Source organism: Schistocerca piceifrons, chromosome 2, assembly GCF_021461385.2.
Source record: "Schistocerca piceifrons isolate TAMUIC-IGC-003096 chromosome 2, iqSchPice1.1, whole genome shotgun sequence".
NCBI classification, from domain to species: domain Eukaryota; kingdom Metazoa; phylum Arthropoda; class Insecta; order Orthoptera; family Acrididae; genus Schistocerca; species Schistocerca piceifrons.
The window spans coordinates 675,357,300-675,376,815 of NC_060139.1; the positions used below are offsets into that span (position 1 = coordinate 675,357,300).

Sequence of the window (19,516 nt, forward strand, 5' to 3'; positions counted from 1 at the left end):
GGGAAAATTTTAAACACGTTGTAAATCACGCATTGGACAAGTATGTGCCGATGAAGTGGGTTATGGACGCAAAAGACCCACCGTGGTTTAACAGCGCAATTCGGAGAATGCTCAGGAAGCAAACACAGTTGCACTCGTGGTACAAGGAAGATCGGGAGAATGATGACAGGCAAAAGTTAGTACAGATTTGTGCTGCTGTAAAAAGAGCGATGCGCAAAGCATTCAACCACTACCACCGTCATACCTTAGCAAAAGATATTGCTGAAAACCCAAGGAAATTCTGGTCTTACGTAAAATCGGTAAGCAGGTTGAAGGCTTCCATCCAGTCACTCACTGATCAGTCTGGCCTGGCAACGGAAGACAGCAAAACGAAAGCTGAAATTTTAAATTTAGCATTTGAGAAATCTTTCATGCAGGAGGATCGTACAAACATACCACCGTGTGAGCCTCGTACAGATTCCCGTATGGAGGACATAGTGACAGACATCCCTGGGCTTGTGAAGCAGCTGAACGGGTTGAAAATAAATAAATCGCCAGGTCCTGATGGGATTCCAATTTGGTTTTACACAGAGTACTCTACTGCATTGGCTCCTTACTTAGCTTGCATTTATCGCAAATCTCTTGCCCAACATAAAGGCCCGAGCGACTGAAAAAAAGCGCAGGTGAGGCCTGTATATAAGAAGGGTAGAAGGACAGATCCTCAAAATTTTAGACCAATATCCTTAACATCGGTTTGTTGCAGGATTCTCGAACATATTCTCAGTTCAAATATAATGAATTTCCTTGAGACAGAGAAGTTGCTGTCCAGGCATCAGCATGGCTTTAGAAAGCATCGCTCCTGCAAAACGCAACTCACCCTTTTTTCACATGATATCTTGCGAACCTTGGATGAAGGGTATCAGACGGATGCCATATTCCTTGACTTCCGGAAAGTGTTTGACTCGGTGCCCCATTGCAGACTCCTATCTAAGGTATGAGCATATGGGATTGGTTCCCAAATATGTGAGTGGCTTGAAGACTTCTTAAGTAATAGAACCCGGTACATTGCCCTTGATGATGAGTGTTCATCAGAGGTGAGGGTATCATCTGGAGTGCCCCAGGGAAATGTGGTAGGTCTGCTGTTGTTTTGTATCTACATAAATGATCTTTTGGATAGGGTGGATAGCAATGTGTGGCTGTTTGCTGATGATGCAGTGATGTACGGGAAGATGTCGTCACTGAGTGACTGTAGGAGGATACAAGATGACTTGGACAGGATTTGTGATTGGTGTAAAGAATGGCAGCTAACTCTAAATATAGATAAATGTAAATTAATGCAGATGAATAGGAAAAAGAATCTTGTGAAGTTTGAATACTCCATTAGAAGTGTAGCGCTTGACACAGTCACGTCGATTAAATATTTGGGCGTAACATTGCAGAGCGATATGAAGTGGGACAAGCATGTAATGGCAGTTGTGGGGAAGGCGGATAGTCCTCTTTGGTTCATTGGTAGAATTTTGGGAAGATGTGATTCATCTGTAAAGGAGACCGCTTATAAAACACTAATACGACCTATTCTTGAGTACTGCTCAAGCATTTGGGATCCATATCAGGTCGAATTGAGGGAGGACATAGAAGCAATTCAGAGGCGGGCTGCTAAATTTGTTACTGGTAGGTTTGATCATCACGCGAGTGTTACGGAAATGCTTCAGGAACTCGGGTGGGAGTCTCTAGAGGAAAGGAGGCGTTCTTTTCGTGAATCGCTACTGAGGAAATTTAGAGAACTAGCATTTGAGGCTGACTGCAGTACAATTTTACTGCCGCCTACTTACATTTTGCGGAAAGGCCACACAGATAAGGTAAGAGAGATTAGTGCTCGTACAGAGGCATATGTGCAGTCATTTTTCCCTCATTCTGTTTTGGAGCGGAATAGGGAGAGAAGATGCTAGTTTTGGTACGAGGTACACTCCGCCACGCACCGTATGGTGGATTGCGGAGTATGTATGTAGATTTAGATGTAGATGTAGATTTAGCTGGCAGATAAACATGACAAGATCTATGAGCTTGATGAATTATGGAAATGGTTTAAGAAGGATTTCAAAAAGTATTTCGTCAGTACCATGAGAAGGAATTAGATTAAAAGACAGTACTACCAAAAGTGAAGAAACAAAAGAACAGGAAATGAGAGTTTTATGAGTTATGGTCATGCAAGGCAAACAAAAGTTGCTCACCCAAAAAAGAAAGAGATGGTGATCATTTGTCAATTTTTTTAATTTTCTTAATAAATAAAGTCAGATGCTTCAACAGCTTTAGATTCTAAAATTCAGTTTTTGTAACTAACAGAAATTCCCTGTCATATGAGCAAAGGGAGGTGTAATATAGTACAGATCTCTACACATTACAGGAACAAACAGATCTGTCTGCAGCAAACAATGATCCACCGGAAAATATCTTTATTAAAATGTGTTAAATTATTTAAATATATCCACCCTACTTCCCTGTCTATATCTGAGTCACTACGTTACAGGTAATACAAATGTCTTTTCTTTAATTTATAAATCTTAAATGGCCGATAAAATTTCTATCTATTTGGTAGGAAGGACTTACTCTAGCTACAGTGATGGAGACCCGTGTGCCAGTGCAGTTACTGCAAGCAAGCATGACCTCACCAAAGTCGGGGAGCTCATCATCCAAGTTTCGAGAACGCCCATGCTGCTTAGCCTCTCTAGAATGCAGACAAAAAGGTTTATAAAAACTGAGTACCTATTTTCAAATTCCTTGTTGCATCACTAGTTCTTTAGGCAGTAGCATCAGAATACATAGGAATTATTGTAAGAACTGCAACCAATACTGCTGTAAAACTAAACTGAGACGTTATTCCAATATTATTCATTGGTTATAAATTTCATGACTTCATCTACAATGGGTATAGATGTATTAGCCAACTGTTACATATGAACATTGGTGCTGGATCAGGACTCGAATTCGGCTTTCTTGCTTATTGCAAGCTGTCACCTTAACCATTTAGGTTATTTGTGCATGCTTCCTAGCCTGATCCAAACCTCCTCAAGTTACGGTCAATATCCTTACATCATAGTGTTAGGCATATAAGTAAGTAAACTAAGACAGTGAAATGCAAATTTGTGCACCCTAAAGTGGTGTACAGAAAATAAGGTACTGATTACATCTACTGATGTCCAAAAACAAAATGAGACAGCCTTAAAACGAATCTAGGAAATAAAAATTAAAAATATAATAACCATCAAAAGAATTAAACTAATTCTTTATAACATTAAAGGATTACAGAAACACAGGAATCAGGTTTGTTCAAATGAACAATGAAATGTACATAGCCCATTAATGACAATATCAATGAATAATGGGAAAAACATTAAAAAACAATGACAACCCTTTGTGATGGATAATAAAAACATATTACCATTTTCCCTAGTTCAACATTACCCGAAGGTATGCCGAATCAGTCATTTTCACAGGCTAATAGTAAAATATTCTAACAACAGGGTAAAGAACACAGGATGATCTATTCTGTCAGAAAACTTCCTTGTCTTGCTCCTTTTCGCATTATGTGTGTAGGTGGGTGGGAAGGGGGAGAGGGAGAGTGGGAGCGGTTGGTGATGAACTATGAGATTTAGTTCTATATGAAATTATGTGTACATTGCATTCTTATCTTTACCATTAACTTTTCAACATGTGTGCAAGTATTCTTTTTTTTAACTTTGTACTGCACATAACTCCAGCTATAATTATAAGACATCACATAAGTGTTATTACTCTCAAAGAAGATGGTAACAATATATTTAATGACACAGTGATGCAAAATCACAAACTTCACATAAATTTTCATTAAAACATGAACGCAAAATATTGCATTAAGTATACGCCCTGTAATCAAAAATATTAATTACGTAACTAATTTTTATTGCTGTGTTAGTGTAATTCTATGAAGACATACAACTACATTTATGAACAGTAACTTCCACACTAAGTTGAAAAATGTTTTGCATGCAGTGACTGTCATAATTATTGAGACTCAGTTAAGTTGGACAAACTTTCATTATGCACCATTATTCTACTTCTTCTTAACTGATCCCTTTCTTTTCCCTTTTATAAGATATCTTTGCGTCATCATATTTTGTACATCATAAACTGTGTCTTTTTATGGTTATCCAACATAGCAGTTTGTTCAAAATTCCTTATTCTTGAATCCTTTCCAATCATATCATACCATTTTTGTAGTGCACTTGTACTTATTAACCCTGTCCCCCTATTCTTAAAATTTTCAATGTACTGTTGAGAAATTTCATGTTACTGATTTTTATTTTCAATTCTTTTTTTCTAAGGTATTCTGATTCAAATGTGAAATTCAACATATTAGCATAACACTGGTGGCATAAAATGTAGTGCATTTATTTTTATTAGGAGACATAATTTCACCCTTAAACTGCTCAAATATAAATAAGGTGTCAGCATGTTAACACAAATACCTGGATTACTCTTATATCTTTCTAATACGTCTGATATTACTGCGGATGAAAGTGAAAGAACTTCTAATATATAGCTCCACAGACCTGTGTGACAAATTCCAGAGACGCACGATTCCTAGAGATGAAGCAACAGTCAGAAAGGAGCCACAGAGTGACATGACAATTGGCTGACCTTCTGCTGCCCCAAGAGATAGGGTTTGCTTTATAGTGCCATGTAAGGTGCGGATGTCCAGTTTAGCACCCACTGACAGTACCACCAGATTTTCTTCATACAAAACACAAGTGTCCACTTCGCATGCAAATGTTGCTGGAAATAATACCAGTGTGAGAAAACACAACATTTCAAATTTAGTCATCTCATTATACATATGAGAAAAGATTTATTAAATTTCTATAATTTCTTACAGAACAAGTAGGGAGTAAAAGCATAAAAGAAAAGTAAAAGTAACAATTCTTCTGCTTTCAAATGCATAAAGTAGTTTGCAATAGCATGTCCGTCAGTGCTCTATTTTGAATGAAGTTTCCGGTAATTTGAATTATAAAACAGGTTGCTCCTGTGCTTCTTCTTGGGTTTAATTTGTACTGTTTTTCCTGAATTTTCAAGAACTGAGTAAATATTTTGTCTGTGATTATTTTGACATTTTTCTACACAGCTCGAATGCAAACATACATCTATGCCTTGGATGAATCTTTTAGCCTCTTAATAAGTTCTGCATGATGTAATCTGCTGGTGGAAATACCATAGTATATTTCTTCTCTCTATGGAAGGAATCTTATACTGCTATTCTGAAACTTACTTAGTGATTTCACTCAAAGATTAGTTCAGAAATGTGCCCCGCACATACCAACATGAGGTGGCATATATTTATACTTAATTATTTGTAGGGTAGTAATTTCAGTTGTGAATACATTTCACCTGGAAGAATGGGTTTCCATGCACCAAGAAACTTTTCAGTACTTATCTTACTACTATATCTGTGATGATAAAAGCTGTAATTAAGATAAAGATTTGGGGAAATAAGCACTAGCAGTTTCTGAATTATATGGGGCCATGAAAAAATTATGACTGCAATTTGAGAAATCTCCCAAGGTACGTTTGACCATGTCACTCAAACATTTAGAATGAGGGAAGGAAGAAGAATTACAGCAACTGCAAACTGTTTATGAAAATCTTAACATATCATTTAACAATACTCACCAACAGACTTGGCAGCCATATTAGCAGCTGTAACAGAAGTAGCACCCTCACTGGGTGGTAGCAACTGGTAAACAGCAAGTGTTCGTGCACTCCAAGCAGCAATGTGTTGTGATGACACAGCTACACCAGATACTTGTAGATCAACTTTCAGTTCCATGTAGTGCATAGGTGCAGGTGGGAGTGTCTGTACTTGCAGTACATTTGGAGATATCTGTACTGCTGATACCTGTTATATGGAAATTCCTTAGATTACATACAATGAAACAATTGTTAAAATATAATCAATATCACAATTAAAATACAATTTGACAATAATTAATAATACATAGATACCACACATGTTTACTGTGCTGATGCAAAGTGATATGAGTAACTATCATTATTAAAGTATAATTGAACTATTTGTGTTTCCTCATTATCAAAGGAACCTTACAGATCACCTATAGAAGTATGACAGAGATAAAATGCTAGCTTGCATGTAGGAGTATTTTCACATTTTTGTGAAGCTCAGTAAGGCAGAATGTCATACACATCATACTGGTAGAAACAGTATGTTGAGGAGAACACACTGAATGAAAAATCTGGATGTACAATTTTTGCATGTCAGATGGTGGAAGCAGATTTGCAAAGAACTCCTGGAATGTGTAAAAGATTATACAAATGACAGCAGAGAAGGTAAATGCAGAGAAAAGGACTGGTTAGAGGTGCCAAAAGTAGGAGAAAAAATTAATAATACAGTTGGAAGAATGTTGAAAAGTAGGAGAAAGAGAGGAAAAGTGGTCAGGGAAGACAATGGAAGTGTAATCATAATTCCATAAAAAACAAATTATAAATAGATAACCCAAGGTGTAACATTACTGAAGGGAGTAGCAATTGATGCAATGGATGTTGGTTGTCAAAAGTATTTGAAACCACTACTTACTATAAACCATCTACAAACACAGAGACATTACTTGGTCAGCATTAACTTATATGCTAGAAATATGTAAAATATTCCTATAACCATGAAACAAAAGACATAATTTTTCTAGGTTTTGTCTAGTCTAAACTTTTTCAACATCCATACAAAATCACAATTAGCAATTAAAGGTGTATGAAATAGCTACCCCCATAAGCATATAAGTAAGAAGTGTATGGTTTTAGATTACAGGAAGAGTCACCTATGGTAAAGCTTTGTGTAAGATGGGAGCCACAGTTATTGACTGAATACTGATCAGGAGGAAAGGTAAAATTCTCGTTCATTTTTGGACTATTACTGGAATACTGCAACTCTTTCTTCTCTGCACTGATTTTTTATGTGGGTGAGCGATGTACCCACTGTTCCACATCAGAAATGAAGCAGCAATCAAAACAGTAAGTGGTTCTATTTCTGGGATACAAAAATAATTCTTGTTATTGATTGCCTTGCAAAGATTAAAACAGTAACTGGTAAATACGAGGGCTATCCATAAAGTACATTACGTTTTGGAATTAAAAATAAATAAAGTATTGGAATTTTTTTTATTATATACAGCTGAAAGCCACACTTAAATACTACCTTTTACATAATCGCCATTTAAATTAAGGCACTTATCATAGCGATGGACGAGCTTGGAAATTCCTTTGTCGTAAAATTCGGCTGCCTGCGCCTTCAACCACGTGGTTACCTCTTCTTGAAGCTGTGTGTCGCCATCAAAACGCTGCAAAGCCAACCACTTCTTCATTGCTGGGAATAAGTGGAAGTCGTTCGGTGCCAGGTCGGGACTGTACGGCGGATGAGGAAACAACTCCCACTAAAAGATTCGAGAACTTCACGAGTGGCATTTGCCGTGTGGGCCCGGGCGTTGTCGTGAATCAGCAAGATCTTTGAGCCCAACTTTCCCCTGCGCTTGTTTTGTATTGCTCTTCTGAGGCTGTGCAGAGTTTGGCAATACCTTTGAGAGTTTATTGTAGTGCCTCTTTCCAGGAAATCCACAAAAATCATATTTCTACCGGGTTACTGAAGGTGCAGGCGGCCAAATTTTATGACGAAGGAATTTCCAAGCTCGTCCATCGCTACGATAAGTGCCTTAATTTAAATGGCAACTATGTAGAAAAGTAGTATTTAAGTGTGGCTTTCATCTGTATATAATAAAAAAAATTTCCAATACTTTATTTATTTTTAATTCCAAAACGTAATGTACTTTGTGGATAGCCCTCGTACTATGCAACTTTTCTGGACCAAATGCATAAAATAAAGTTGTACAAGAGGTGTGGATTGCCAAAACAAACCAAATCTTTCATTATAAACAAACACCTGCTCACAAATGTGATTTGACACTGAGACAACTAGGTATTTTTAGAACCAGATTTGGCACCCTCTGACTTCGAACTTTTCCCACAGCTGAATAGATTGGCAACTGGAAACATTGAAAGTCCAGTAATGAACGTTATGGCATTTGCAGGTGAGTATTTTGCAGGCTTCCCAGAATCACATTTTATGAATACAATCTACTCAACAGAAAAATGTTGGAAAAAGTTCACTGATCATAAGAGGACTACATCTAAAATCATCTTTCACAAGCCAGCTGATTTTTTTCCTTGTCCTACAGTGACTGTAAATATTAAAATGTGACTCTGTTAATTGAATTTTTTAAATGTCTTTGCCCCAAGATATCTTGGGCCTACATTACATAACAGAACCAGTCAAAGGCATATTGACTGAAATCAAGCAATGGAAAATCCAGGATCGAATGTAACAACATTATGAAAAGGAAAGTTGCTACTCATCATACAGTGGAGATGCTGGATGATAGATAGGAATAACAAAAAAACTGTCACAAATACAGCTTTCAGCTAGTAAGGCCTTCATCAACAATGGGCAGCACACACACACACACACACACACACACACACACACACACACACACACACTCACTCATTAAATGCAACACATGACTGCAGTCTCAGGCAACTGAAACCTGTGCAGTTTCAGTTACCTGAGACTGCAGTCATGTGTGTGAGCTGTGTTTGCGTGAGTATGTATGTGTGTGTGTGTCTGTCGTCTATTGTTGTCGAAGGCCTTACTGGCCAAAAGCTTTATTTGTGACAATCTCTTTGTTCTGCCTACCTGCGACTTAGCATCTCCACTATATGGTGAGTAGCAACGTTCCTTTTCATAATACTGTTACATATTGACTGAAAGCGGTCATGACAACTAGTTTTGTAAACACAGCTTTGCATTCTTGTAGTGTTCAGCATGATGTAAGATATAATACTTTCAGTACACACACATCCAAAGGATTTTTGGCAACTCAGAGGAAATGAGTAATACAGGAAACTTTTCAAAATTACCCACTTTGCTGATGACGTATGTCTAGGTGTGATTGCTATTGTAACAGAGCAGCCAGAAAGTCAGCAAGAGTATTATCTGTATCTAAAGGATATTACCACATTTATTGCATTTTTGTTTATTAAACATTACTTTAATATTTGTACGTCAGAAAGAAGTAAATGTGTCTGTATGATAGGATTGGTGCAGGCCAGTTTTGGCGCGAGTATGCTCATGAGTGAGCATTCTGATTGGCAGTCAGTATGGTTTGCCAATCAGAACTAAGATGGTTCCCACTGGTTACCTGATAGTTATATTGGGAGTGAGGCCACAAGAAAGGAGTCGCTCGCCAGCTACAGTCGCGGAAGGAAATGTTAAATGTGATGTTTCTAATTATGTGTAAAATGAAGGAATATTGACTTCCTCATGTTTGATATGTGTTGTGACTAATGCTGATGTAGTTATGGACAGTTGTGTGAAGTTTGGAAGTTCTAGAACTGTTTAGTTGGACAGATATTTGAGTGTGAAGTTTGGCCTGCATAGTATCCGCATGGCAATGTTTCAGTATTCACCCACTGAGCATTTTTGGCGAGCAATTCTTTTTTGAAATCCACCAGAAGGACTGAGTGTAATAACTCATGTTAGTGGTGGAATTAATGACTGTGGAAACGTTGTTTAACTCGGGTCAGATTTGGACAGATTTCTGGCTGCTGTGCATGTGAAATGAGTGTACGAATTGTGAACATGAAGAAAATAGCCAATAGTTTAGATGTGGACTGAATAGTACCGTTTCTTTGGCTAGATGGACAAAACAAACCTTTTTGTGTGGAAATTTTGGACATTATTTTCCAGAAGCCAATCCATTTTCTTACCACCCGATAAATTTTTTAAGGACAGTTTTTCTACAGAATTTTATTTCATTATAACAGTTGCACGGCCTCAGTAATTGTAGATATTAGATGGTGTTTTTATCAACTCTGCTTTTACATGCTCTTGAAAGTATCTACTTTGCCGAGTGGAGGGACATTGAGCAGACGACCTGAGGTAGGTGAATAGTAATTTGCAGCCTGCACACAGAATCCTCGAACCCCGCCATGCCAGAGTGTCAACAATAAGCCAATAAATCTACATCTATCCTCTGTGAACCACTGTGAAGTGCATGGCACAGAATACTTCCTATATTACTACATATTGCGGTTTCTTCCAAGATTGATTAAGTGTCTCTGTGTGCACTGTAACTAGCTTAATCAATTTAAAAAGTCCCTATGTTCCTTTAGAAGCAATACCTAGAAGGTTGTAGTCTACTCTTTTTCCCTGGTTCTTGAAACTTTCTATATAGTCTTTTGCAGGACAGCTGGCATCTATCTTCAAGTGTCTGCTAGTTCAGATTTTACATTTACTCCAAATATGGAGTTGGACAAACAGTGCTCTGATGACATTGAATGCTTCTCGAAATTTGTTGTGCAGGCAATAAAGGACTCAGAAGTAATGTAACAAGTACTGTACGTAGTGATTCATTTAATAAGACAACTGCCATGTAAACTCTTCTAACCTAAAGTTCAAAAGCAGGAAAGCAATACATAAAATAAGTTAAAGCAAATTTTGACTGTGATATTGAAAAGTATTAGGAATGAAAACATTGTACATAAAAGTAAACCTCACTGTGTCAGTATACGCTGCACACAACCGCTGTTCTCGCAAAATGAACACTGTTGTAATTGTATTGGCAGCAAGCAAAGTGCCACCCCATGAAAGCTGTTTGATGGAACCATGCAGCTGACATCCTCGCAGTAATATCCAGTTGTCAGAATCTGCACCAGAGCTGCCAGTAGCCCCTCCACTGCCAGCATCAGCAGTAGTGCGTCGCCACATCAGCACTTGTCCAAGAGATGTCCCCGCACAGAGCAGCACTGTTTTGTAAGGTGCATGCTTTGTCTTTATTGCAAGCAGATTAGATTACAGTTACAGCTGATGACATGAAATATAAATAAATGATTAGTATGAAAAATGATGATATTATGAAAAGGACTGATTACTACTCACCATAAAGTGGAGATGTTGAAATGCAGACAGGCACAAAAAAAAGACCTCTAAACAAGTAAGTTTTCGGCCAAAAGGCTTCCTCTGAATTAGGCAAAGCACAATACACACACTCACGAATACACAACTCGTAAACACATGACAGCTGTCTCTGGCTGCCGAGGCCAGACTGCGAGCAACAGTGCATGATGAGGAAACAGTCAGGGTGGTGGGGGTAAGGAGGAGTCTGGGGAGGAGAGGGGGAGAGATAGCAGGGTAGGGTGGAGGATGGTAAAGTGCTGCTTGTGGGAGTCTACAGGGATGAAGTGGTGAGAGGGAAAAAATTCAGTTTAAACAATGGAAAATATTATGAAAAGGACAGGCTGCTACTCACCATGTAGTGGATAAAGCTGAGTCGCTGACAGGCACAACAAAAAGACTGTGAAACAAGTAAGTTTTCAACCAAAAGGCCTTCTGAATTACACAAAATACACACACACACACACACACACACACACACACACACACATTCAAGCAAATGCAACTCATAAACGAATGCCTTTCCGCAACTCAACATCTCCTTGCATTTGACTTGACTCTTAATTTCAGCTGTTACTTTTCAGTAATTTCCAAGACTTCTGCTGGGCAAGGCATAAAAACACGTGTATACCTTATCCATTATTCCTCATTTTCTGTTTTCTTCTTTTTCTGATGAATGGGCTATCTGATGGTTTAAAAACAAGAGATTACAGTTAATTTTTTATGATTAATGACCTAATCCAGTTAGTCCTTTTCAGTAGCTGCAAGGTAGACTTTCTTCATCTGAATCATATCATAGATACTCATATATATGATTTAAATAAGTTTAAGTGTGTATGTATTGTGTTTATTGTATGAGCTGGTTATTCTACTGAAGCAATACAGAAATATCTGAGAGCTGTTTAGTTTAGTGTTTCTATTGAAAAGGTAAAGTTCAATTTTTGCCACAGAAATATATGTCAAATTAAATTGAGTAAACAAGGACTGATTGAATAAAATCTACTCTTTTTCCTTCAAGGAAATTAATCTGTATGGAAAAAAAGCCATTTACATCCCCTCACTCTGAATTTGAAGCCAGCACCTCAATGTTTCTTTTATTTCCATCATTGCTTTTTTGATGCACAAGTTGAACATTATGGGGGAAAGACTTTGCTGTGTCGTCCACACAGGAAACAGCCAGGACAAAAGCACTACAGGTGCAAAGATACGAGCTGGTGCCAGTGCCATAGAGACATGCCACTTGCAATGGTTCCATTAACGCTAAAGGTGGTGCTGAGGATGAAGATATCAATTTCACCTCAGCCAATTGCCAGCCAAGTACAATCGACCACTGACCAGATAACAACAGACAGAAGCCTACTCGGAAGTTAGAAGAGCAGCTCTCGCTCATTTGGTTATAGAGCGTCATCCAGTACTGACTTAGACAGGGAACATTGCTTCGTGAACTCTCAGAAGTGAACAGACAGTTGTAAATTGCATTTTCTATGTACTGTGAAGTTTACCTACGATTATTTGCACTTCGCCATTGAGGGACTTTTTAGTCTTATGTTACATGCAGTGTTGCAGGCTTCATTATTCAACAAGTCACAAAGATAAGTAAACCTTTTGACTCCTCTGTGTGACTTAGTTACCAATTTGTTGGAGTGCTGCAGAACCTTTGTTCTCCAGTCCTGTTACCTGACCCTAGGACATCCCCGTATAATAGTGACAAGGAGAAATTGTCTTAGCGGTTTACTGCATCAGAAGCCATTTCACGAACTCACAAATTCGGCTTATCATAACAACAGTGGCATCTCAGCCTCCACAGCAGTGGTGACTAGGGTTTGCAAAAGAATTCATCCCCGTCTTACATGCTTTTTAAACCAAACTATTCTCTCTAAGTCTTCCACTCATTTTGATTTCTCTAGCTTAGTGTACTATTGTACATTACCCATCTTTCCCTACAGCTTGTATCTATTTTTCTGAGAATTTCAAGCACCTTGCAGCATTTTAGGTTGTTAAATGCTTTTACTAAGTTGACAAGTTCAATGACGGCATCTTAATTTTTCTGAAGTATTAGCTCCATCATCAAAAACAGCAAAACAAATTATTTTTCTCTGGTGCCTTTACCTTTCCTAAAGTCCAATTGACTGTTATCTAAAAGATTCTCAGTTTCCTTTTCCATTCTTTTGTATACTATTCTGTGAGGAACTTGGATTCATGAGCTCTTAAGCAGATCATGCGATAGCTCTTGCATTTATCTGCCAGTGTTATGTTCAGCATGATATTATCCAAAGATCTGAGTCTCTCTTGTTTGATCACAAACCTTTCCAAAGATCTATCAAACTCTGGATCCCCTACATCTTCGAAATAAACATCCTTTTCTTCTTTGATTTTATTATCAGATAATTACTTTTCCCTAAAGGTTCATGATGTACTTGTTCGCCTATCCTCTCTCTCCTCCATGTAAACAAGTGAAGTAATTTTTCCTTCTTAATGTTAACAACAAAGCTTTTAATTTCACCAAAACATATTTTGACACAACTATATACAGAATCTGTTCTTACAATCACCATTTTCTTTTTGACTTTTTCACATTATACCTTCAGTCAATCCTCTTATGTTCTCCCACATTTCCCATTGCTTACATTCTATACTGATGTATTCCTATCTTTTTATAACATTTATGTTGTTTCTTCTTTTGTTACGTGAAGAATTCCTTTTGTTATCTAACGTTTCTTCACAGGTACCTTCATTGTATTTGTCTGTGCAACTTTTATGACTGTCCTTTTTAAGGATGTACATTTTCCTTCAGCTGAAATGCCTGCTTGGTATTCATTATCGCAGTATCCACATCCTTATATGACTTCTAATGGCAAATCATCATTCTTGAATACTTTAGTATCCATTTTTGGAAGTTGACTATCCAGGGCTGACACAAGTTTCCTCAAGTGAAATTCCCTGATATTTCCTTGATTTCCAGATAAGTTTTAGCATTTTTCCTTGACAAATTTTGAGATGTCAAGGGTAAGTAAAGACATAAGTTGACAAAAATTGTAAGGACTTCCGTATATCTCCTCCATTTTGTTTTGTTTTGTTTTAGGGCACAAAAACAACTAGGATCATACATGCCCATGTGTGTGGAACACGAAGACAAAGAGAGGAGTTAAAAGTGACAACATGTCAATCCCCAATGATGGAAGAAAGGTCTATAAAATACACATAGAGAAATGGAGGTCCAGAACTAAAAATTAAATGGCCTTCGCCATATTGCCAAGACGGATAAAAAATAAAACACGGTCAACAGCCCGGGCATTGTTCACTAAAACAGCCAATAATTCAGACGACAAACCCAAATGGGAACATAAACAGTAAAAAAAGGGCATTCTATCAGAAAATGGCAGACTGTTAAAAGCTGTGCACAATGTGGTGTGGGAGCACCACTTAACAAATGGTGATGGCTAAAAAGGCAGTGCCCAATACACAACCTAGTTAAAATGATCTCCTCGTAGTGGGAGGGCTGAGAGGAGGTCGTCCAAGCTGCTGGGAGAGGTTTAATAACCCAAAGCTTATTCCCATGAAGGGACAACCAGTGGTGATGCCAAAGTGACACCCTTCCTGACAGATGGCAACACAGATGGTAGTTCGGCATCATCAGAGAGAATGTAAAAACTAGTGGGCTGAAGTACAAGGACTGCAGCCTCGGCAGCAGCATTAGCAGCCTCGTTTCCTGTCACACTGGCATTACCAGAAACCAACATAAACATCACAGTGGCTTGATCAAGGGTGAGCAAGTGAAAGCTTTACTGGACCTGTTGCACAAATGGATGGATGGAGTAAAGTACACAGAGGCTTTGAAGGGTGCTGAGTGAGAGTGAGGAGACGACACAACTGAAAAGCCTGTGTTGCTGGATGTACTCCATGGCCAGATACAGGGTGAAGAGCTCTGGTGTAAATAAGCAGTGTGCCAGAAGCCGATACCAAAATACGTTGGTGCGAACGATGAAGGCACACTCAATACCATGGTCAGTCTGTGAGCCATCAGTATACACAAAGGTACTATTGCGAAATTCTCTGTGAAGGTCATAAAACTGAAGGTGATAGAACGAGGCTGGTGTATTGTCTTTAGGAAGCGAATGAAGGCTAAGGTGAAAACGGTCTGCCGCATGAAGCCAAGGTGATGAAGGGTTAATACCCACTGCGAAAGCTGCAGGAAATGTGAAGTTAATCTGCTGGAGTAAGAGCCGAAAGCGAACTCCAGGGAGTAACAGAAAAGAGGGATGCACCCCCGTACTGGCAATCAAAGGAATCATGAAAGAAGGAGGCACAGGAGGGGTGGCCATGCATGGCAGACAAATGGCATGCATATCTGCTGAAGAGAAAGTCATGACGGCTGGACAGCAGTAGTTCGGCAGCTTCTGCATACAGACTCTCAACCGGGCTAGTGCAAAAGGGGCCAGTGGCCAAACGGAGGTCACGATGGAGGATAGTATTGAGGCGGTGTACGAGGGACAGATGTGCAGACGCATAAACAAAGCACCCATATCTAGTTTCGAATGGACAAGGGACTGGTGCAAATGGAGGAGGGTGTTTCAATCTGCACCCCAGGAAGTACCATTAAGGACATGTAGGGTATTGAGGGACTGCGTATAGTGGGCTGCCAGGTAAGACATGTGGGAGGACCAAGAGAATTTCCTATCAATCAGGAGCCCCAAGAATTTCATAGTTTCAATGAAAGGAAGAGCAACAGGCCCAAGATGTAAATATGGTGACAGAAACCAATTGCACTGGTTCTGCCAGTGGAAAAATGAAAGCCATTGTTAATGTTCCTTGAGTAAAGACAGTCGAGACATCACTGAAGACGTGGCTCAATGACACAGTCTGTGAACAACTGTAATAGATGGTAAAATTGTCAACAAAATGGGAGCTAGAGATGCCCAGCGAGAGACAGGCCATTATAGGGTTAATGGTGATAGCAAAGAGGTTGACGCTCAGGACGGAACCCTGAGGCACACTGTTTTCCTGGATACAGGTGTCTGACAACACAGAAACCATATGTACTTTGAAAACTCGGTCTTTTAAAAATTCCTCAAGAAAACGGGCCAGGCAGCCATGGAAGTCCCACATGTAGAGAGTACGGAGGGTACCAGCCCTCAGCAGATGTCGTAGGCTTCCTCCAAATCTAAAAACATGGCCACAGTCTGGGATTTCTGCAGAAAACCATTCATGACATGGGTGGACAAAGCGACGAGATGGTCAACTGCAGAACAGCGTGCTCGAAATCTACACCATGCAGTGGTCAGTAAATTACAAGACTCGAGCCACCATAACAGTTGGATGTAAGTCATACGTTCCATCACCTTTCAAACACATCTGGTGAGAGAGATGGGGTAGTGGCGAGAAGGAAGTTATTTGTCCTTACTAGGCTTAGGTATGGGTATGACAGTGGCTTCATGCCAGTGTCTGGGAAACGTGCCCTCTGCCCAGATGTGGTTGTACATATTAAGCAGAAAGTGCTTGTCTGCAAGAGCAAGGTGCTGCAACATCTGAATGTGAACAGCGTCTGGCCCTGGGGCAGAGGATCGTGATGAAGTGAGAGCATTATCTAGCTCACTCAAAGTAAAGGCGGCACTGTAACACTCACGATTCTGAGAAGAGAAGGCTATCGGCCAAATCTCCTCTGCTCGTTTCCAATGGAGGAGGGCAGGACAATAGTTGGAGGAGCTCGAGGCCCAAGGTGTTGGAGATAGCAATAGGGTCCATGATGACATTGTTTGCTACTGTCAGGCCGGAAATTGGGGAATGGATCTTGGTCCCAGGGAGCTGTTGGAGAGGAAGAGCAGGTGTAACTGTTAAAAGAACTAGTGAACAAAATTCAGCTAGCTTTTTTGTTTTCCTGAAGAATGCAACGACACTGTGCATGCATCTGTTTATAATTAATACAGTTTGCCATCACAGGATGACAGTTAAAAACATGGAGAGAACATCTCTGCATGTGAATTGCATCGCAGCACTCCTCATTCCACCAAGGGATTGGGACACAGCGTGGTAAAGAGGAAGTGCGAAGAATGGAATGTTCTGCAGTGGTAAGGATCACGTTTGTAAGGTATTCCACCTGACCATCACAACTGGAGAAATCGTGTTTGTCAAAGGTCACCAGGTAGGTGTAAATCCTCCAGTCGGCCTTAGTAAGCTGCCATTTGGATGTGCATGGAGGTGGGGTAGGAATCAGCAAATGGATAGCACATGGGAAACTGTCACTCGAATAGGTGTCAGGAAGAACAGGCCACTCGAGATGATGCGCAAAATGCGCGGTGCAGAGGAATAGGGCCAAATGGGAATAGGTGTGTGAGGAGTGTGAAAGGAATGTTGGTGCTCCTGTGTTAAGGCAGAAAACGACTGATTAAGAGAGTCAGCCACGATAGCACCTCTCGGACAGGTTCTGGAAGAACCCCAAATGGGATGATGAGCATTAAAGTCACCAAGCAGCAGAAATGGGTAACGCAGCTGCCCAATAAGCTGGAGGAAGTCAGCCCTGGCGGCATCGAATGACGGAGGGATGTAAATGGTACAAAGGGAAAAGGTCAAGTGAGGAAGGAAAAGGCAAACGGCAACAGCTTGAAGATGGGTAGTCAGGGAGATGGGTTGACTATGAATGTCATCCCCTATGAGCAGCATGGCTCGGCCGCGAATGTTGCATTGCAGGAGAGTCATGATGAGGAAAAAATAAAGGGGTGTTATCTCGGCAGCTGCTGAGTGCCAGTCTGTGAAAACTTGTTGCTACAGGGCAGAGAGGCAGGAGGATCCTGCTCCATGAGGTCCACTGAAGTGTCGGCTTTCTTCTGCTGTCAGCCTACAGAGCCCAATGCAGAAAAACAGTTGATGGTGCGCACTGGCGACACGGAGGCTTGCCAAGAGAAGGTATCACGTGGTGACAGCATCGAAGAGGATCTTCGAGTTGGCGAAGGAGAGGACCGTTTGCCTTTGCTGGACTTCTTTGAGCCTTTCCGATTAGCACATGAAGACTCAGGTGTTGGTTGGCTGGAGGGACATAGGAAGTGTTCACAGGAGTATTGCTTCTGTCCTTTTCGGCCTGTCGATTGTGTAGCTAGTGACTTTGCCCCGTGAGGCGAGAGTTTGATAGCTTGTTGCATAACTGGATGAGGGTACTGCGATGCTACCATAACACTGGGAGGTCTGACAACCTCAGAGCTGAATTTGAGGTTGCACGTCTGCGTGGCCATGTCCTTCAGGGAGCGAAATGTAACAAGAATAGTACTATAAGTGCCAGACAGTAGAACGCAAGATTTGGGACTAGCCAATAACTTGTGCGCAAGCGGGTAAGGAACTTTTTCCTTTAACCGGATCTCCTGAACAGCCCACTCATTGAGATACACAGGACAATCTTGAGAAGAGGTGGCATGGTCACCATTGCAGTTGATACAGCATAGAGAAGGAGGCGTACAATCACCCTCATGCACATCCCTACCACAGGTTACACATTTGGCCAGGTGTCGACAGGACATTTGAGGGTGATTGGAACAATGGCATTGGTATCAGCGCATCAGGTTCAGAACATACGATTGGACTGTGAGAACCACATAGCCTGCTTTGATCTTGGATGGAAGCACCTCTCTATAAAAGGTGAGAAAAAGAGTGAGTGTGGGCACTAAGGAGGCATCTACCTTTTTCATCACCCGATGGGATGGCAATAACACCTTGATCAGAGAGGTATGTTTGGATTTCAGCCTCAGTCAGACCGTCGAGCAGCCTACTGTAAATAATGCCACGGGAAGAATTCAGAGTTCTATGGGTCTCAACATGAACAGGATAGCTGTGGAGAAGCGAAGCAGCAAGCAGTTGTTGTGCTTGAGAATCAGAAGTAGTCTCCAAAAGCGAAGTGCCATTCCATAAATGAGAGGAGTATTTCAAAGGGCTGGTAACTGCACCAACACCTTTCTGTATAATAAATGGACTTACGGTTGAGAAGGACTGACTGTCTTCAGTGCGTGAACCACGAGGAACCATGGTGCAGCTGGGAGGGTCTTTGAATCATTAGCCTCATTCCATTTACATTTTGTAGACATTGATTGTAAAGATGATTGGCTCACTGCGAGAAAAGCCTCCACGATTGCCAACATCTCCGATGGCGCATTCCGTCCAACTGGGGGCACCCTTCACATGGGGGCACACCGACTTTAGGTGATTGTTCACACCTCAGGTCACACCTCCTTAACAACTGACAGAGGGACCACTCGGCAATTTGGGAAGGTAGCAGCTCAGGCAATCACCCCTCCCTGGGCCTGGTCTGCACTAGGGATCACGTGTGAACCCTACCTATTGACGCGTGGCTGGAAATTACGCATTACCCAATCATCTGTTACACGTCAGACGCATGAGCCAGTCTTCAGGAGTGCAAAGGGAGGAAAAAGAAAAAAGTGGAGTCTCAAATGCTGAAGCGGAGGAAGGATAGGAGAAACTGAATGAAGAAAGTTATTAGTCACTGTG

At 40.4% G+C, this 19,516-nt stretch overlaps 1 protein-coding gene across 1 annotated transcript in view; it reads right to left on the reverse strand.

Annotated features, from left to right (window-relative positions):
* LOC124776511 (intraflagellar transport protein 140 homolog) overlaps positions 1–19,516 on the reverse strand; it is a 249,038-nt gene that overhangs the window by 156,440 nt on the left and 73,082 nt on the right. Inside the window, exons 7-10 of the mRNA XM_047251534.1 lie at positions 10,634–10,881; positions 5,683–5,908; positions 4,569–4,791; positions 2,587–2,704 (exon numbers count right to left, since the gene is read on the reverse strand). Coding sequence (XP_047107490.1) covers positions 2,587–2,704; positions 4,569–4,791; positions 5,683–5,908; positions 10,634–10,881 — 815 coding nt within the window. The remainder of the gene's footprint in view (positions 1–2,586; positions 2,705–4,568; positions 4,792–5,682; positions 5,909–10,633; positions 10,882–19,516) is intronic.